General features: G+C 32.7%; 1 protein-coding gene across 1 annotated transcript in view; it reads right to left on the reverse strand.

The window, feature by feature from the left end:
• Positions 1–315: 315 nt before the first annotated feature.
• The window catches only part of LOC111055787 (sodium- and chloride-dependent transporter XTRP3), an 88,558-nt gene continuing 65,944 nt past the window's right edge, over positions 316–22,929 (reverse strand). Inside the window, exons 4-13 of the mRNA XM_022343070.2 lie at positions 21,278–21,501; positions 20,495–20,578; positions 17,878–18,039; positions 15,821–15,931; positions 15,269–15,470; positions 14,255–14,433; positions 13,159–13,360; positions 12,288–12,447; positions 10,518–10,781; positions 316–9,204 (exon numbers count right to left, since the gene is read on the reverse strand). Of these exons, the coding sequence (XP_022198762.2) occupies positions 8,997–9,204; positions 10,518–10,781; positions 12,288–12,447; positions 13,159–13,360; positions 14,255–14,433; positions 15,269–15,470; positions 15,821–15,931; positions 17,878–18,039; positions 20,495–20,578; positions 21,278–21,501 (1,796 nt within the window). The 3' untranslated portion in view covers positions 316–8,996. The remainder of the gene's footprint in view (positions 9,205–10,517; positions 10,782–12,287; positions 12,448–13,158; positions 13,361–14,254; positions 14,434–15,268; positions 15,471–15,820; positions 15,932–17,877; positions 18,040–20,494; positions 20,579–21,277; positions 21,502–22,929) is intronic.

Consider the following 22,929-nt stretch of genomic DNA (forward strand, 5'->3'; position numbering starts at 1 on the left):
GGATACGTCCATGGAATGGAAGAGCCTTTCCTTATTTTGGAAGAGCCAACGGCTATTGAAGAAGATCAAAGTTTTGATGAAGAAGAAGTCAATACAGAAGCGATAAAAAGAAAATATATTGAGATTCCAGCTGATAACCATGAAGAAATTGACGCCACAGTCAAAAAAATTGAAATTGTTAATAAAAGTGAGTTGAGTTCGGGTATGAATACTGATCAGATTAAAAAGGATGACAAAGAAACAATAGGTTTTGATGAATATGTTGAAGAAGGATGGGATGATGAGGAGGACGACGATTGGAGCTGCATTGAAGCGGAAAACTACAACTCTTGACAAATAGCTGAACCAATCCGGTTTCCTCCACAGGACAGTAAAATATTTACAACAAACTTGTGGAAGAGCAGATTGGTTTTTGAAATAGTTGATTGAATAAAAACTGTACAGGCATATAATATAGGCCTAGTGCACGCAAAGAAGGGCAATGCAGAGGAGACCGGCTTACTGCTTTGAGGAAATTTTTCATTCCATTGAATAACACTTTACAAGGAATTCGAGATAAGCCTCTCATAGACGATCTATCATCCATCATAGTAGCGTTTTATTGTACATCTATAATCCCCTAACTAACTAATTTGTTGATAGGGAATATAATCTTGTTCGATTGTAGAGTAAATGAATAATTGTATGGTGAAGCTCATACCAGCTATTATAACCTCAAATTTCATCCCTAAAAAATGTGTTTGGAAAACTAGACAGTGAGTTCTTACTTTTCCCATTCTCAGCTACAGTACCGTACATATGAAAGTAGATGCAACTATAAATAACCTAACGTAGTCTTCACAAATAGGTCATACTTACAGCATCATACCAAAGTAATTGGAATAAATATTTCTTTATTCTTATTCACAAATTCTACTATTTCAAACCAAACGGTTTCATATTACAGAATAATGATTGAGTATCATCCTGCGAATCACTGCCAACACACACAGTTTCTCCCTTATTTTGACAGTGCAGATAGACAAATGATTTGTAGTTTACTATATTGTTTTATTTCTTGTATTTTCAACTTCTATATGCATTTCAACTTTTATTAATTCAATTGTACTGTATTGTAAACATTGCTTCGTTCGGCAATAGATATCAATTTTAATAAGAAAGTTTTACATGTAGGAGCCAAGCGAATCTGGATATGAATCTGACAACAAAACTCGTGAGCTAATGTGAAGTAAAAATAGGAGAGCTAGGCATGAGACCTGTTAGGGAGAGAAGTACTCTACCTATCCACAATAAATACAATAACCTTTTTCTCAAAGAACAAATTCTGACACTAGTATGAATGTATCCAGCGTCACTTTGGAGAAAACCGCGAAAATTCATATATAGGTACCTACACTATGATTCGGAATTCCAAGCGTCGCAGAGGAGACTAAGAGGAAGTCAACAAATCGTGAAGAAAGATGGACTCAAAACCACAAAACTCAAAATTCCACGACAATTCAGAGATGATACAGCTACTGCTCATTTCAATAATAAGCTTAAAAAGTTTCAAAAGAAAAAAAATATTCTTATTGGTTTAGTACCGGAGGTGTCACTTAGCCTTTTAGACGGATTTTCAAGTGGCAATAAACCAATAGATTTCTAAATTGTGAAAGTGTATTATGGTAATATAAATTACTGTACCGCTGTGAACTGAACTCATATTTATTAAATTTGCTGTGTCAATCTGTCAATCATAGATTGACTTAAAAAACGTATTGCTGTATTGTTTTACAATCTGCGATATTCGAATCAAATTACGAGTAAAACAATAATCAGTCAATTTTCAATCAGCCTATATGAATAATCTATTCCAAATTCAATAAAGAATGTCTTTAGCTTGCATAAAACATTTTTATTTATGTAAATGCAGAACATTTTCCATTTATACATGGTAACAATACAGTTTCCTAAATTATTCAGTTTCACATCAATTTCAACAGTTTAACGCACAGTTTATAGTACATAAAATTATTGAAAGACTGCATTTTCTGTTCACTCCTTTGGGATTGATAAATTAGGAGATAGTTCATCAGTATTTGCCGTCTCCAATAGAATATAAAAGCGAAATAATTAATTATTATTCAGGTGCAGAAATATTACACTACAAGGTATAAATTAAAAAAAAAAATACGAAATTAATAAGGTATGCAAGAAATGTAGGAAAATTATAACTATTTTAATAATAACTGTAGCTGATTTGATTCTCCTACAAGAAGTATATTTGAATCCAGTCTTTCAATATACTGTATTGCTTAACCTAATAATTTGCAATAATTGATGATTCTAATGATAAGGAGAAACAGTAATAATCCTATATCTAATCTTGTGCATAAGTATGTAATTGAAAGTACCGTACATAAAATAATAATAAAACATTCAATTGAAACGACAAATATTTATCTTGAATTAATATAATGTATCTAATAACATCAAGCAGAGGCAGTACAATGCATTGTACTAGAGTATTCCAATTGAACGTTTTGTGTACACCTATAATGTATTATATTAATTATTACGACAATCAAAGTTTACTCATTATGGCAGCATGTTCATCTGTTTAAATACATAAAGACACGCATCAAAGTTATGTTTCATAAAATTAAACAGAATTTCACTGATTACGTATATGCTGATAGAATACTTTCAAGACGAGAAATCGAAAAACTTTTCTGTAAATTGAGAAATCAATCTGAATTACGAACACTATAAATCAACTTAAGAAGCAATCATAAACCTTCAATCAAACAAAACGAAATAATTTGACTCTGATAACGGCTACATCCACTCTTATTTATACAGCTAGTGTAGCCTATAGCCCATTAAAAGTTGTCTAGGCCTATGTACATTATTTCATGTATAAAGTCTTTATAGATATTATCAATTTCAACATCATGTAGAAAATAAATTTAACTTACTGTCATCCTATATAACAATCCATAATATCTATTATTCTCTTGAAAGAAAGCAATTTTCCAATAGAAATGCAGTTTTTAATATTATTGTCACATGTTTAGGGAATCCTGAGTTGATTCATCAAGAAAGCTGAAATCATATTAAGATATTTCCATTATAATAATAGATGCAGAATGTAGAATACGATGAATGTAGAGATATGTCTCTAGATATACCGTATATATCGTAGCCTATTTCAAAATTGTCAAACATGGAGAGTAGTTCCTATTATAAAATAGCTACTTTTTATAGAAAATATATTAGTGACAGTAAACCATATCAATTTTTAGATAATTTAGGAATAGAAATTACTTAATATATTTTAACATTTTATGGAAAATGATATGAAGTTTGAGTTTCACCTCAGACTCATTACCGTAATGACAAATCACCGTAAGTTTCACATTTCCTTAAATGGTGATAAGTATAAAGTTGTTCTTCTTATTTAGCCTGTATCTTATTTAGTTACCATTTTAACATTATTTCCACCTTATAGAGGAAGATCTCCATAAATCTCGATGAATTCGGTAAGGTACGCTAATAGCTAATAAATTATTTCTGAAACATTTCTATATATTTCCATTTCATTTTAATTTCCTTAATCTCATGACGAAGAATTGATATGATTATATGATATTTCAATTATATAGTTACCGTACTGATACTTTTTCTGATATGATTCATTGTTATGTTCTAGTTCACACGGAATCATGAGGATTAAAAGAAATACATATTATATTATTTTTATAAAGTTATCTAAAGAGCGGAATTATAGTGATTCAATCTAATTCAATTCAATTATATCCAATTACATTGATACTGTAAAATAACAGAACGTTTCTGACTTGTCATATCAGTAGACTTAGAAATTCATGATATTTTTTTATAAGTAACCTCAACAGTCAACACTATGCAACTGATGAAGTTACCCAAAAACCTCTTTATCATGGGAGGATATTATATTGTATTTTGAAAACTACCGTCTTCATATGAAAAATGAATAATTACACTTTCTCTTCAAGAAATACCATTTGGAAAGATGGCTGTAATTTCAGCATTTCATAATTGGCTACGAATAGCTATGCTGTAGCATATAAACTTTATAAAACCATTAACATTTTCTCATTTTAATATTTTTATTTATCACTTTATACCCACAGTACCAGTTATATGTTCCTTCATCATTCCTTTGGGTACATCATTCATAGGTGGGTACCGTACAGTAATATCATCTCTGTAAGGAATTCCATAAGAAACTCCATGTCATATTATACCAAGTTAAAATTTATCAATTATTTACCTTATAAAACGTTTTTATGTTTTATGACAACTAATATCAATCAACCAAGTAGTCGGACACTGATTCACCTGTATAACAATGTGATATTTGGAACCTATCCACTTGTGTACTTCACATTAATTCACATTACCTAGAAACATGAGAGGTCAAATTTGATAATGCTAACAATTTTTGATAATGTTAATGGTTTATTACAACAGGCTATACTTCATTATTAGATCCATTATTGTCTCATTTATCAAAAAAAAAAAAAAACAACAACAATCGGTCCAAGTTGACTATCATTTGCTTAGAATTGTTATTTTCAAACTTTAAACTTTCAAAAGATTTAATTTAAAAATGTAATTAATGTCGAAGCTCTTGGATTGCGAGTAGTAGAATGTTAAAAATATTCTATGTGGAATGGTTTTAAGATTATCTGTTGAGTTGGTAGGCCCATCTATTTATCAGAGTGGAAAATGAAGGGATCTAATTAGGTTATAGAAAAGTAATTATTATTATTATTATAATTATAATAGATAGCCAATGATAGTCATATTGCAGCTGACAAATATAACAATACTGTATTTATTTTAACAATTCATTGTATTTTTACTTCTTCATACCTCAACATCCTCAAATTCCAATAAATAAATAATTAAAAAGTGTATAATAGATTCAACTGTGATAATTATTAAATATAATTATTGATATCTTAATAATAACTTTAACATCGTTGTATAGATTATGTGCCATAAAGACTTAACAGTGCCAATCAGAGAGATGATCCATTTAATACTAGAATACAACTAGAATTCAAGAACACTTGCAAATATAATTATTCCTCATAAACTTAGAACACTTTATTATTGTCATTCACCAAGATTAATTAAGAAGATACAGTATTTTGTGTATCTTTTAATGCCATTCATTGAGAAATTTGATTCAGAACTGCTATTCAATCAGAATAGCAATAAGTTTTGATTTGTTCATAATCCTCCTCTGATTTTTCACTGTACTAACAATACAATTTTTACAATCGTCTTCATATACTGGCTTATTAGTTTCTTAGATAGATTTTGAAAAGTGCAGTGGCTAATTAATGGGGAATGTCTAGCTCCAGATCATTTTTGAAGAAGACTTTCTGATTCTGGAAATTGCAAAACCAATTCTCTTATTTGTGAGAAGATCTCGAAATTTTTCACTTTGACAGGGAATAGAATAGAATGGGAATAACTTGTTACAGAGTACAACGATGATTGCATGATGCATCTATGCACACCAAACTACAGCAAATTATATTTCAATAATCAAGAAAACTTTTTACGAAAAATATGAATTCATAATAAATTTATTTTATTGAGAGAGACTGTTGGAGACTTAATAGTGAAAAATTTTCTATGGAAGCTTGTCACATTTATTTACATTTTCATCTTAGAATACCGGTACAGTAGGCCTATAGCTCATACAGATCTGAACCAACTTGGGCTATTATATGGTATGAATCCAACTTTTTCCAAAACATTATTCATATTATTTATTTATTGTTATTAGTGAATAACATTTTTCAATAATTCATACACTACTCTGGATTATTCAAAATGATATTTAGTTATAAAAATGAGAAGTTCATTATGTTTGGATTCCACAATTTCCAAAATCAATGTATTGTCTCTCTATCAAAATCTCTGTAGTTTCCCCAATAGGATTTAATAAATGCAACAAATTATTCAACTTCTAAGTTGGTTAATCAGTTTTCCAATCCAATTATTATCACACATTTATATTGTCATGTATTTGAGGGAAGATTTGATTTATAGTCTATTGGAAGAGTGGGGAATCAAGTCATATATGAGTATATTCATAACAATTTTGTCAATTACAAAAATATGTATTCCATCGAACTAGAAATTTGAATTAGATTAAAAAGGTGCAGTGTCATTATGCAAAATTGCATAGAATACAGTAAAATTCAACAACAGTAATAGATTTGTGATCAACAATATTGTCAATAGAATAGATAACAACAGACATTTAGAACTTTCACAATAATTATTCTCTCTAGATCTTTATAATACTAATATATTCATAGAATCTCTTGAACAACTAATTATAAAACTCACTCCCACACTACACCCATCATTCATCATTTACAACTTGGATCAATTATTATAGTTTTCTACATCCATTCTAAAGATTCCCTCACAGAGCAGTAAAATCGTTGAATAAATTTAATGTGAATTCCACTAATAATGGATCTTCTCATCTCCAGCTGTAGTATTCTCAAGGATTTCAGTCCCTATTGCACTGGAAGAAGATGAGTTACAGGAAGATAAGAAGATAACTTACAGAACCTGAATCTTGTAAGCTAGTAGCCTACATATTCTCAATCATTTTTTGGAGATTATGGGTCTCTTTCACTCGTGATTGATAAAACTAAATCAATACATATTTGTGTGATCCTCATGCAGTAATTCTTAATCTAGACAACTTCTTTCCTAGTTTTATTTGTCTACTGCAATTCTGAATTATATATATCTAATCGATCTAGTTTTACAAAGACACTTTTGTCGATAGTAGTATCGAATAACTGTGGAAAATATCCTACAGCTATCGAATCTAACATATCATTATGGGAATACAGGGTGATACTTGAAAAATAATTTAAGCTATTTCTAAATATAATACAGTAAATAATATTCCTTTGAAAGACAGAGTATTACTTTCATTCGTCATTTGAAACACTTTAATTAATTGATACTGTAATCTGTAGAATATATGATTCACATACAGTATATTCTATCCATTTTTAGTTTTCAGATTATAACTCGGCATACAAAATCCTCTAATGTCGATGCATAAGTAATAATTGATATGATTCTACTATCGAAATATTCGTTATTGTCAAAGATTCTTCAAACTCCATTCAGGAAGAGGTTTAAATGTGTAAGTTTAAATCAATTACATTGAATTTCTTCGGCGAAAAAAAGTAAAAATCTAAGGTACCTATTCTATAATTGAATTATTGATAATCTTCCTGTTATTAATCAGTAATTGCTCTCTCAAACCTTACATTTGATTTGATTCTTATAAGTTGAATATCTTATAATAGATAAATCTTGAAATCCTATAATTATAAAGATTGGATGAATCATTGTATTTGTTCAATAAATGCGTTGATTTTTACTCTGACAATCAGAATCTTGTAATTATCATAGCTAATGTCATACCAAAAATCTCAATCACTACATACTATAACTAAGGAAGAAGTTATAATAATATTGAAACAAATTTCATTTGTCTTGTACTGAGTCGAGAGTATAATATAGAGCTCACCAACGTTGCTTTCAGTTTCAGAAACGTTAACATTATTAACATTCATGATAAATTTAGTAACAAAGGCTCATATTGAAATTGAAGGTGTATTTTTGTATCCAAGTAAGATCTTAGAACCAAAGTGAGACTAATTTTGAGGCTTGTAACTTTTGTATAAAAATCAAAAGCAGTTGTGACATTTAATGGACTTTCTTTGATCAAATGATCCATGTCAGAGAATATTCGCTCACTCAAATCGGAAGCCTAATATTACTGAAAAAGATACTTAAGTACATTTCTGTGTTGTATTGATGGATTTGGAATATGGATATGGAATCATCAATCAATGGAGAGCTGAAAGTACTGCGTAATTGACTGGGCTACAAGTGATCTTTATGCAGCAATCAAGAGGGATATTATGCTTCACAGAACGTAATAAAATCATTGAACTGGAAAATTCATTATAATCCTAGATATTATATAAGAAATTCATCTAGCACTCGATCTATTCCTCATGAAGCTCATTCTAGTTTCATTCCACAATCAGTCAATTCCTTTTGAAACTATGATTTGCACCCCAAAGCTTCTTTTCTTGTTAGCATAAAACTATTCTTTGATATTTTTGTATTCTTCATGTAACAGAAGCAATAGATTCCAATTACAGTATGATTCAGGAGCAAGAAATCTTATTATTATCTCCTTCACTATAGGTACTATAGCTTGAGTTAGTGCTATAAGATTCACTATTTTCATTTTGTGTACAACCACTTTGTTCAATATGTCGGGCATTGTTCAATATGATTTATGATTATATAAACAGTTCCTACCTAAAAAGTATTGACTGATTTCTAGCATAAAAATGAATAGCAAGTAGAAGAGTAAGTTATATTTTGCAATAAACTAAATGAACTATTCACTTAATAAATTCACTTTGTGGAGAAATTAGACTTATGAATAAAATATTCTTTTGAATTAATTATTGTCACAGTTACATTATGCATTCACCTTTTTATCCCTGTTTAACCATTTTTTATCCTTAAACTAGAACAAAACTTACTTATTGTATATAGGCTATTAATTCTTCAGTATAGACTGTCGTGAACATGTATGGGAGTGCATAATATTATTATATGACATCCCAGTTCAGTATCCATACTAACTCAACCTATTCAATGAAGCATGTACACTAAGTATCAAATGAACTGTGACATAGTAGAGTGTGTCTTCCAAATTACTTGGTACAACCATGCACGGAACTTAATCATGACAATATAAATATTAGTTTTGTCCAGTTTCTCATAAAAGCTAATTGACTGGTTGTGGAATACGGATTATTTTCTTGTAACACTATTGTTTAATGTGAGATACTTGGAACTACGCTATACGGCGAGGGCGTGAGAGAGAGCGATTAGGTGAGATCATCATCTTCATCATCGTCATCGTCACCCGTGCCGCGCGTGGGACAGCAGAGCCCCTCACTGCCGTCGGGTCGAATGCAGAAGAGCAGCGTCTCTGCCACGGTCACCTCGTGCTCCACGATGCCGTGGAACTCCTTCAGGTCTTGCGCCGGGAACCACGCCTTTTCGTTGTCGTCGATTATCACTATGCCAAATGCTCTGCAATCATCCAGTAACAATATCATCAATGTTTTCTTCTGTAGTAACATTTATACTGAAATTGTCCTTATCTACAAATAATCCTTATCCCACAATAGAAATTTCCTTACACATAATCAAATTGAAACAATTTAAAATTTACCAGGACTCGCAGGGCCGTACACAGGCTTTACGGGCCTCGGGCAAAATCACCTGACCGGGCCCCATATAGCTGGGGGTCAGTGGGATATGGAATACCCTCCTGGAAGAGGGGGTCCGAGGGTCCTCTTCCTAGAAAAACGCAAGTCTGAAAATGAATAAAGGAAAACATAACCCGAAAAAAACGCAAGTCTAAATGAATAAAGGGAAAAATATTCGTAGCTGAAGATAAAACTTACTACTACTGTGCATAAATTCATAATTTTTTAAAGGTGTTTTGTTGTTTTCTCCTCCCTGAATCCTTGGCAAGAGCTCTAGACTCAAATTAGCCTTGATCTTCTTTGAGGCAAGCCAGAATAGATATTTTATTACTTTAACTGTATGTAGCGTCGGCATAGGAATAAAAAAATCAAAATCAAAGAATCCTCTTTTTAAATTGTTTATTTACGACATGTTTCGGTCATATCAAGTGAATTACTTGAATAATGAATTACTTGATAATGGCATCATGGCCGAAACATGTCGTAAATGAACAATTTTAAAAAGGGTACTTCGATTTTAATTTTCTATTTCTATTCAAGAGTAGCCCTAAAGAAAAAATATTATATAATGTAGGCAGGCATAGTTTGATTAAAACAAAAATCCAATACATGAAGTCTCTCATTCTCAAATAAAAATAAATAATAATAATACAGCACATAAAAACTCATTGTAATGCTCGATGAGTGATAGAATGATTTTGAGGAAACTTTATTGCATGTGAAAGTATCTATCGAGAGCCGATGGATGTGAGAGAAATTGAACTCTTGATAAGTTCTACAAGTTGCAATAAGATGAGCGAAGGAAGAAATGAAGTTTCCAAAAAATAAAATAAAATCTCGCAGGGAAACCTTTTGATCAAATTAATCTCATTGAATCTTATATCAAGCAAAATAAAATCTTGCACCAATAATAAATTTAATGAATCATTGTTTCACTCAGAATCTTTCACTATGGGAAGTTGGCTTTTGTCCGTTTTCTGACTGGTCCGATGCTACGAAAAAATTGCTCTTGACTAGTTCAACTGGACTAGAAGTTTGATATAAAATTAGGTATTTACGAATTCCCTAGGTTCAAAATCTAATATTTGGATGATTGCCACCATTATTATAATATTAGATGAGTGTGATATTGACCTGCATATAGCGACGATCGGTATCCAGAGAACAGCGACCAGAATGAGTAAGGTGATGAGAGCGAGCGCCCATATGGGCCACTGCTTGCGCTCGGTGTCGCCCTTGCTAGCCACCCAGGCGGGGTAGCCACTGCCGTCGACCACAATCTCCACCACACTGGCGATCAGGATCAGCATCATCGCCAGCGGCGACAAGTACTTCCAGCAGATCAGCCAGTACAGGCCGGGCCGGGTGCCGGTCATCATCTCAATGTCGTCTGCAAACCTGTAACACAAACACAAATTCAATCAAATCAAATTTCATTACTGCAAAACGAAAATAGTGAAAATTACAACTATACTTGAAAATTACCAATTCATGTTAAGCATAACTTATTTCTTCATTTTATTTTATGACAAAAATACGTAGTGGAAGAAAAATTATTACGGAAGCATTCCTAAAATACGAAACTAACTTGGGAGCTCCTCCATCAGCATTTTGCCCTACTTCAGAGGTCAATCTCGTCATTTCTGTGATATAGAGAGCGCGGGGACATGATTAAAAATTCTTAATTTTTATGAGTTGAGTAATGTGGCAACATTCCCTATCGCATTGTGTTGTTCATCAAGTAGGTAGTAGACTAAAATTTTATACTTATTTCAAATTTTCACAACAATTATTGCGTTCTTTGTCTCAGTTCTCATTTTTCTCATTCTTAATAATTCACGATTACTATAATAATTGAAATGCACCAGTTATCAAATGAAGAATTCTGTTTCTTACAAATAAAGTTATCTTTCCACCCGAGTATACTGTAATATTGTGGATTCTTCCATTAAAATAGTTCCATCAGATTCGTTATATTTACTGTAAACTACTTACACCTTGTTGTGCAAGTTTGTTAACTTTTAATCCTTATCAAATACCACGTGAACCATACAAAGAAGTCTTCTTCTCAGTAACACTTTCTCTGATTGGTTCTTGAGGAAATTAATTATAAAAGCTTTTGTGCAACCTGGCCATAGTCAATCAATCATCAATTAACATTTTAAATATTTAGTTTTTTAGTTAACTGAAGGGTTGAGTGTAAGGCCTATAAAACAATCGACCACCAAGTGATGTCATAGAATCAAATTGGAGCATGTCACAGTACGCTTTGGAAGCGCGTGCAAAGGCACCACAATCATTATGATTTGTGATTGTAAATTGAATAAATAATAATAATAAATAATAATCATGTGTGCTGGCAGTGAGTGCCAACCTTCTCATTAAAGTTATCTCATTGAATGGGAGCATGTGACAGTAGGCTTTGGAAGCGTACATATATCGATATAATATATACATATATCAATCATGTCCCATTACAATTCTAAGATCGCAAACACTCACCATACCATATTCATTCACCAATGTCACATTCGTGTTCTTTGATTGGCTGAAATAATATAACGTTTTTATGATTTATGATCATGAATATGTTTGCTTCGCTTGGTGGCAGTTTTGGTAGAAATATTGGTGGAGTGTTCTGAATATTTTGTCACCAGAATCGCGCGACTGGCGGAGAGTTCATGTGGCTGAATGTGACATAAGTAAAGGTCGGCTGCGTCCTACCTCCGCCCTCCTAGGTCAGAATGAAGGCATCAATTCTATTTCATGCTACGAGTATTCTGAGATTCCTATGTAATAAGTCATTCAATCTACGTGGTTTTCAAGAAAAAACAGTAATAGCATAGAATTGAAAATACATCAATGTGATTAGCTGAGAAAGCTGTCTATGATTGTAATAGCTACCTTTTGAGGCCATACACGTAGGACACAGCAATACACTCGCAAAGTGCTATTATTAGAAGTGGGAAATTCCCACTGAAGTTGTCAAATAATATGAAAACATAATTTCCCGCACCGTGTGCAAAACTCATTGATATGATACAGCAGATTAGGCACATCACACCTGAAAAATTCAAAGAATCATAATTCACTACAATAGATTTAATTTGATGGAAGCATCAGGATTCAAAAATTAAAATTGTAATAGGGGTTTGGAAGTTTATTGTACAATAGCACAAGAAAAGCTGTACACTCATTTAGGGGTATGAACTTGTATTGGGCATACATGCAATTATAGACAACTGGATTTTGAAAGACCATTGTTTTTGTTGCAATTCATGTTTATTGTTTAAACCTTTTTTATTTTTACAAGTTAGAAGACTACCAAATTCTTGTGAAAGATGCCTTAAGCCATGAAAATTCACATAATTGATATGCAATTACGTGAAAATTCACATAATTGATATGCAATTACGTGAAACGAAATATAACATGGAATTTTAAGTGGTAATACCATCCAAATTGTTTTTGTCATCCTATTACAAATTGAACTCTGAAAATCAGTTACTCTTCCTTCCATTCCTTAGGTCATTTTTATCTATCGTATTACGCGCCATTAATGACAACGATAGGAATAGAATAAACGGTGGATCTCAAAGCTCTCTTGAAGACTTTCATGGCAGATTTCTATTTTATCTTGAGTTCTTGTTTACAAGAAACTGTATTTCACTATTATCCATTCATTTTTACACAGTAATATTGCACCGAATTTCACACATGCGCAAACTATAAACTGAAACCAGTTTGATAATATTTTCCATTGATCAAAATTTACCTGTTAAAATTTCTTTTCGTAAATTCGGGAACAACTTCATGTCAACTATTGAGGTGACAACTCCTTCCAAGGTACCGAATTGTGAGTCTATACCCAAAGTGAAGAGCATCAGGAAGAAAAGGACGGACCAAAACTGTGCTCCAGGAAATTGATTTATGGCTTCAGTAAAAATTATAAATGCCAAGCCTGTCCCAGCGGCTGACTGTAAAAAAGTATTTAACAAAATGAGTCATGCAAAGGGATCAAGACTACAGTATAATCCAGAAACCATGCAGATACAACAAACGACACACGTGAATGAAGTTTTTTATTATACTGTAATTTTTCAGTGTATCGCTTATCATGATGTTCTTGAAGTCAGAGAAAAATAAAAGAGCAGAGAAAATTCATTCGAATATGATGATTTTCAATTCTCAATATTTCGTCATATTTTTGCCATGATAAAATATTCCATCACTTTGTTCATTTTAGATTTGTAAAACTAGTTTTGAAAAATGGAATATTTCCACTCAAATGTGTAATTGAACAAATTAATGGAATCAGAAACAAATTGGCAAGAATATTGAGAGTTTGGGTCCTGGACTGATAAAATTCAAATGAAAATCAGGTTCTTCAGACCTGTTGAATTTTTTTGAGAGATACAAAAATAATCAATTTTAGCCTCCTTTGATGTTGAATCAACAGACCTCTTTCTGTCTACATTGTTATTTTAGAGAGGGGCAAGTAATAATCTAAATTTAAATAAAAAATAATTTTACTCAATTTCAATTTAAGTAATACTATGGTATGGAAAGTACCTTGAATAATCATGGAAAATCAGCTATGATCATCCCCATTTTATTATCACATACAGTTTATTTCGTCTCATGAGATCATGAAAATATGATAATGAAATTATCCTTGGTCAATTGACCTTGTTGAATCACTTCCTTCTACTATAAGAGCATGCTAGAGAGATTGAATCTCATTAATTCTGTGCCGATTTTGAGTCTTTTATTACCTCTACGTTAATTGGAAGGCTGACATTTTTTATTTTTGAAGTAGCAGTATACCACTGATCAACGAAAACAGTGATTTTATCTGACAACGAACTCACATTGTCCAACTCCTTCTCGAGATCGCACTCGGGCAGCGTTGGCGGAGAGGTGGCCATCTCAGCTGAGTAGGTAGTCAAGTCAGAAGAACTGGTCACCTCCGCAAGTCTACTTGACCAGAGTGCCAATGTGGCGTTTCGCTCTTCTAAGCACTTCTCGTAATTCAGTGTTGCTTTGAAACCTAGTAAAAAAATTTGATAGTTATCAGACTCTTATCAATGAAAACGAATGACTCATGAATATAGTGATATTAGTAATCATGTAGATCGCAGATACATGGAAGATAGCTGAATATGAAGATATGCTTTAGGAGTTGCTATCAAACAAAGAACAAAAGAGCGGCTGTCTCTTATTTGATAAAATTCCAGGAGATGCTGCGTCTAATCTGTTTGTTCATCTTTCATATTAGTTTTTTAGGCATCATTCATTCTAGTTCTTCTTTCACGGTAACAGTTACTGGCAAAGCGAAGTCAAAGCCTAGTTCAAGTTTCAAATATTCATGGAACAACACAAAGTCTGGGTATGATTTAGTTCACTGCTTTCAGAGTGAAATCATCAGTTTGAGTTCAAAAACCCTAAACGTAGTAGAATGAACGAAAAAGAATGTTAGATGAGGTTTTCATCAAATGTATATTGAATTGATTTATCAGTTAATCAATACATATTTCAAATGAATAAATTGATTCTGTTTTATTCAATATATTAAGCTTTGGAACATACATAAGGCTTTATTTGCAACTCTGTAGTTCTCATAGTCAACTCCACAACGTATCTTGTGACACGAATTTAAGAAGCAGAGAACTAGGGTAAATAATTACTATCAAACATTCAAAACTTTTTATCCTCATTCAACCTTGAAGACAGTTAAATTCATTTTAAATTTTTAGTAAGGTAGTAATAATAATGTGAATTGTGGATCCATATCCATATCAAGAGGGGATAAATTAAATTATGAACGGTGTTTTATTCCCAGAGAAGAAAAATAGAATAGAGAAATAAGAGAGAATCGCTCTTACCTATAACAGAGAACACGACGATTCCAGCGAACATTGAAGTGAAGCAATTAGTCATTGACACCATGATGGCGTCTCTGTAGCAATTGTTGTTGACAGGGTTGTAGGAGGAGAAGGCTATCAGTCCGCCAAATGCTAGGCCAAGGGAGAAGAATATTTGTGTACCGGCCTCTAACCACACTACTGGATCAGCTAACGTGTACCACTGTAACAACCAACATAATTATTATGAAGATCATTTAAAATTTACCATTGTAATATAGGGAAGTACCGTATTTGAATTTCAGATATGGATCTACTATATTGTACATAGTATAAATTTCTCTAGGCTGGATAAGTCACATGAATTTATAATGGAATAGAATCACATTAGGCAACACAATCACATGTACTTAGATTGCAAAAATGGAATTTGACATGCCAAATGACACAGAAATTATTAAAGTTATCACTACAAAAATGTTCTACATTTATGGAAAAAGGATTGAATTATATCTACTGAGAATATTATCCTAGAAAATAGCAAACAATAATGAACTTTTAAGGTGAAATTACCTTAGGTGTGAAAAGATGTTTCACTCCATCAGACATTCCTCTCAAAGTAACACCACGAAAGAAAAATATAATGAGAACAATGTATGGAAAGGTTGCTGTCACATACACCACCTGCAAATTGACAAGTTCATTGATTATTTGAATGCATTATTAATGAACAATGAACATTGTATTCACATTCACAGTCAGCAACCTTTTCTACATCATGAATCGTGTACAACAAGTACTATTATTAAAGTTTCGTTATTGAACTTCAAAATGAGTGCGTCAACGCTTGGATCGAATAGATTCTCTAATTTATTAAACTTGAAATGTGTACTTTCCCCATGAAATCAGTTTGTCTTATGTATTTTAGGAAAGTGTTTCTGGGAAAAATCAGAATAAGACTATCATTTATTGAAAAAGTTTGTTTAAATCATGTTAATTCATGGAATTCAATATCTATATATTCAAAATTCACAGACTCCAAGCTCTGATAAAATTCTTATACACATTACATTTGTTACAAGTTCATGTTATTTGTATGTTCATATAATTTGCTGTTTAATATTCATATTTAATTACATGAGGCTTCAAGGGTATTAGGTTTTAATCATATTATGTTTATATGAGAACATACAGAAATGTCTATATATTTTCATTCCATCAATTTATGTAATATATGTGTACCTTATGATATTGTATCAGGATATATCCTGATAGTTGACTCATTCGGGGAAATTAAAGATGTAAGAATCGACAATCACATGACGTAAGGGGTGTATCTCAGGTGATGAGTGACGGTGTTAAAAACAATTTTTTAACAATCAATAGTGAAAAATTTACCTCAATTTTCCGTGTCTAAAATAATGGTAATACATTAGAGCAATGGTCGCCAAACTTATGAGCATGTGAGCTAGAATAGCATTTATAAAACTTCTAGTGAGCTACCAAGGAATATTATACTGAAGAAAGTATCTTTTATTGCCTAAAAATATACATTTCTAGTATTGGAATCCACTTATCTCATAGTAAAAAGTATAACAAAAGTTGAAATGTACATTTCAATGAGAGCAGTGGAACTCTTTCTGATCATCAAGTATTTTCTTGATGTTTGGAGTGTACGTTGTAGCCGTCATTCTGATACAGTTGTCCAAATGTTCATCAGTCAGTCTGTTCCTATATCGATTTTTCATGAATTTCATACTTGAAAAGATGCTTCACTCAAGTAAGTAAAGCTGAACATAGCTTTCACCCTCAATGCAACTTGAATAATATTTGGATATATTTTTTTTGGAGGATTTGAGGCCAAATATTTCCAGTTTTAGAAAGTGATCTGAGAGACGGATCAGATTGAAAATCCACAAATTCCATTTCAACTGAAGCCTGATCTCCACCAAAATGTTGTACAACACAAGCTGCAAAATCTTCTGCATAGATCTCTACAAAAGAGAGTTGATGAATTGTACCATATTTGATATGCTTTTAAATTCTTGAAATCGTTGATCAAACAGTTGTCTCAAGTCTGAAAGAATTGTAACGTATTCTTGGTTATTGCTGCGGTGCTGTGGAGGATTTTACTCGTCATTGATTTTCTTCAGACTGGGAAAGTGTTTATATTCAAACTGGATGACATTCTTTTGCACGAGCATTTCTGTGAGCTACCAAAAACTACCCCACGAGCTACCGGTAGCTCGCGATCGACTGTTTGGCGATCACTGCATTAGAGTATTCTAAAGTGATGCAGGAAGATGGTATGCAACCCGCACAATACACACATAATCAACAACATAATGGCCATAGATTATACAATACCATGTTATAATATCCTGTACTACCACTTAATTTATTAGTGCGATGTCATCAATCTATAAATGACGCACATGCTCAACTTATACAGATTACAAACAGATAATAAATATTTGTAACTAATCTATTATTCATCATTATTTCTATGTCATACATACTCTGTGATGTCACTCATCAACTGATTCTGGCATCAACAATGGTTGTGATGTCTTCACAAGAACCCAATATTGATATAATTCCATGTCATGAAGAAGTATTCTTCTACTCACTTTTCCCGAGGATGCGATTCCCTTAATCATACACATATATACAAGTATCCAGGCGATAACAAGTGCGAATGCTATTTTCCAATTGAAGGCCTGCGGGGTATCTATGTCTTCAGATACCATAAGAGTTGTGCGGTACCAGAAATACTGCGTAGGAGTGCTTGCCTGCGAAACAGAAAAGTTTGAAATTTAATTGTATTATGGAAATATATATCACTTATAACTTGTTTTTTTTTCAGAATGCTGTAGATAGCAAGCATTGTTCAACAATCATATAAGATTACTTTGAAAAAATTTTTAGATTGAAATTTAATAAATACTCGAATCTTTCATAGTTTGAGTTCATAGAGACTCTTGAGTGGGCCGGAAAAAAATTAGTAAAGATTTATAAAACCAGTTGGATTAATGATTTCATAGTGAGAGTATTTGACAGTATAAGATATTCTTCTTTTCCTCGACACCGCCAATTGAGAAGCATTGTTCACTGAAAACTGTAGACCATTGTTGATATTATCTCCAATAATGTTTTTATTTAGTTCAAAATACTTCATCCTAAATTTCAAGTCAATAAATTGGGATTTTCTCCGGTTGAACATCTCTATTCAGAAAAAATCTGGTGTGGCACACTCACACAACTTTCCTTGCTCATTGAACTGTAAGCCCCATTCTTAAAGGAGAATAATTTAGGGGTATAGCATAATGACGATTGACAGCAACATATTTGAAACTACGAACAGACTACTGTATATGTGTATATATAATTGTTTTCAGAGTACTTTTTCCTTTGTGTAAATTGTGAAATTCGATGATATTTTTCAAAAGTCGTCAAAACAGCTGTTTTACAGATGAAATATCTCGACTATGTGTTCTTTTTATGAACTGCTCTACCTACCTACCTCATGCACGAGAAGGAGGTTACAAAGTCCATTTCTCAAGGATGAGGTGGACCCCCCATTAGTTTCCCAGAAAGGAGTTTCATGCCAGTTGATAGAGCTGATAAATAACTATACAGGGTATGAATTTAAAGAAAATCGTTAGAGCCGTTCTTGAGAAAACCGTGAAAAACATTGTTTTTCAGTGATTATCCGCCATTTTTCTCAAGAATATTACGGAGTTCCTGCAATTTTCCCAGAAATGAGACTCATGTCAGTTGATAGGGCTTATGGATAGCTATCCATGGTATAAATTTGAAGAAAATCGTTAGAGCCGTTTTCGAGAAAACCGTGAAAACATGGTTTTTTAGTAATTATCCGCCATCTTGAATTGAATTTTATTGAATTCCTTATTGTCGGATCCTCATGGTACAAGGACCTTAAGTTTGAAATTTCAAGTCAATCGGTTGATTAGGAATGGAGTTATCGTGTTCACAGACACACACACAGACCAACACCCAAAAATCATGTTTTTGGACTCAGGGGACCTTGAAACTTATAGAAAATATGAAATTTGGGTACCTTAATTTTTTTTGGAAAGCAATACTTTCCTTACCTATGGTAATAGGGCAAGGAAAGTAAAAATGCGATGAAATTGAAAAAGCTAATAATATTTGTTCTTAATTGATTTAATATCGGGGCACCGACCTTTGCTCATTATAGATAACTATTGATAACTATAGATAACTATAGATAACTATAGATAACTATAGATAACTATAGATAACTATAGATAACTATAGATAACTATAGATAACTATAGATAACTATAGATAACTATAGATAACTATAGATAACTATAGATAACTATAGATAACTATAGATAACTATAGATAACTATAGATAACTATAGATAACTATAGATAACATTCATAAACTATTGATTAACAGAACACAATTCTTTAAAATGATTGGGGAAGGACTAACAGGCACAGCCTAAAACTTTTTCTTTTTTGATTTATACGCTATAAATAGACCAGAAAGTAGGTTATGTTCCATACACTTGAATTCAGATTCAATTTTCAGTCCAAAAATTTGAAAATAAAAAAGTTCTAATTTAGATTATCTACAAACCAAATTGAATAACAAAATAACAATCAGTAATCACTTAGAACTGTAAAATAATGATTAACTTTGAATATTATGATAATACCATCTCATGTCAACAAATCAGATTTTTTGATCAAATCAATAAAAATTTCCAGATTTCTGGCGAGATACGGTGAGCTAATTGATTACGCAGCTGATCTCCCACACAGGCACACGCATCTTGTGTTATCGACAGACGACGAAATTATCATCTGTTTTTCCAAGGATGAATTATCCTTTGCATGTCCTTCAGCGAGTTTTTCCAGTGATGAGACCTAGTGCAATCGAATTTTTATATGATAAACCTACTATGTTCCAAATTTCGTGAAAATCGTTAGAGCCGTTTTCGAGATCCGTTGAACATAAATAACCAGATAACCAGATATAAAAATATAAACAGACATACAGAAATTGCTCGATTAATATAATAGGATTTATATAACTTTTACAATATATTTATTCATTTTTTGTGTTCTTTTAATAATAATACCTTTTCTAATTGTATAATACATTTCAATGTTATAAGAAAGTTTATATAAATTTTCGAATGTACAAGCATTATATTACTCAAAATATTTGAATTATTTGGATTTACCCACCACACATTCAGGTTCGGGAGTGTAGGTGCCATTTTCGAAATACACATTTGGACATTCTGCCCAAGGTAGCTCTGACTGAAAGCTCTGCAACATAATTGAAGAAAATATTTCACATTTATCTCTAATATTGATCTTCTCATTGACAAATCTTCTCTTCAACCAATTATAATCCAAAGTGTTTCATTTGAGGTAATCGACGAAGTGCTATTAATATAATTGGATCTACATGCAATAATGTAATGATGAGCGAGTTGAATTATCATTGAATAGAATAGGAATAGGAGAGGTGCAAAATGTCACTCAGAAAGGGTGCTCTCCAAGGTAATTTCTATTTTATCAAATATGAAATATTTCATTCTTGTAAGATTTGAATTATAAATTCTCAAAATATCAAGAGGCTCACCCTCATTAACTTCTCTAACACATTACTTTCAAGTTTCATCAAGTAAATACTGTGGTGTGGTAGAAAAGATTTCCACTCTGGGCTCTGTTGCATGAGAAAATACAAGATGATATTTCAGTAATTTCCTATTCTAATATTATTTCTTTTTTTATTCAGTTAATTTTGTACGCCCCTGGAAAAAGTAAATTGAAATTTTAGTTGATATTGACCGAAATAAAATCTCATGAGAATCTCAAATGATATCTACTACCTGCACAGCGAAAAACTAATAATATCGATTCCATGATCATTTTCCGGACATTATGCTCTCAAAAATAGAGAAAACTATATCTATGTTGTATAAAAGATGGAACATCAATAAATTGTTGGTGTTTCTCTACCTGTACAAAATAGAAGAGACACCATGCAATGATGGTGTTGTAGTAGAGTGCTACATTGAAGGAGACCACAGCACTGCTGATTCCAATGCCTCCCAGGTAAGGTGACACCTGGTTCCATACGCCAATAGCTCCTTTTCTCAGTCTTTGACCAATGGCCAGCTCCAAATAGAACATCGGAATCCCTTCAATCGCCAGCATTACAAAATACGGAATCAGAAACGCTCCTGAAACACACCAAATAGGACAGAATTAAGATATGTATCATAATAATCAGAGTCGCAGACTAGATGGTCACATATTATTTATAATTTAGAATGATAATTGACTGATAATTATTAATAATTTAGAATTTAGAATGATCATATCACATTCATATATTGGGAACGAGATACTCAAATCCATGATTTTATTAATCTTTGTAGGAACATTGTAAGAAATGAATAAAAATATAAATCCCGGTACCCTTTTAAATTATATTGTTCATTTTGTCCATTCAAGTGAAGATGGCATTAATGTCCGAAACATGTTGTGACAAAATAATTTAAAAGGTTACTGAGATTTATATTTTTATTTATATCAAAAGTAGCTCTAAATAGAAAAGGAAGACATACTGTGAGAATCATGAATCAATCAAAGAAAAACTCCCTTCTTCTTCTCTTCTCTTCTTCTCTTCTCTTCTTCTCTGTCTCTAAAAGTCTTCTCTGTCTCTGTCTCTAACCAAGAGCTCTCTCTTGGTTATGTCGAGTGAGTAAACGTGTGTCAGTTCGGCTCCATCTTCTAACAGATATTTCGTAGGGTTATACAGTTCAATTCACTTCAAATTATACATCTAGTTATTCAGTTTCTCGAGCTTAATTCAATAGTGAAATTATATTTTTGATTAACTCACACTCTTTTTATTTATCTTGAAAAAACATTCCTAATTCTTCAGTCTACCTTCTCGCCTGTAAAAGTGTAAATCCACCTAACGGTACATGATGGGTCGACCGAACAGAGGCACGCCGAGGAATGAGGTCAATGCTCCAAAGCCAGGGCCAGCTATTTCTGGATCACTGTCTGAAGAGACCCTCCGAATTATTCGACAGCAAATCGAGGAAACTGTGCATCATGCCGTATCTATGGCAGTGAAGTCCATTTTTGAGGAACTTCAGGCATTGAAGGAGGAGAACAAACAGCTGCACAATAGAATTCGTGAGCTAGAGGTGTCTTGTCACCTGAAGGTCGACGACCTCGAGCAATACGGGCGCCGACATTCAATACGTATTTTTGGGATCCCGGAGAGTGACAAAGAAGACACGGACCTGCTGGCGCTTGATGTCTTCAACAAGAAGCTGAACGTGCCCGTGACTCTGGCGGATGTCAACCGCTCGCATCGTGTTGGAAGGCGTCAACCACCTCAACAAGGGCAAGCTAAACCCAAGGACCGACCCATCATAGTACGACTCTGCAGCTACCGGACCAGGAAGATGATCTTTGACGCTAAGAGGAAGCTGAAGGGTTCCGGCGTCACCATTCGCGAGGATCTGACTGCGGAGCGTCTCAAGATCCTCAACGCTGCGGCCGACCGTCATGGGCATAGGAATGTCTGGTCATCGGACGGGAGGATCAAGATCTCTATCGGCGAGGGAAGATCCAAGAGGGTCCATACAGTC

This window comes from Nilaparvata lugens, chromosome 5 (assembly GCF_014356525.2).
Source record: "Nilaparvata lugens isolate BPH chromosome 5, ASM1435652v1, whole genome shotgun sequence".
Taxonomy (NCBI): domain Eukaryota; kingdom Metazoa; phylum Arthropoda; class Insecta; order Hemiptera; family Delphacidae; genus Nilaparvata; species Nilaparvata lugens.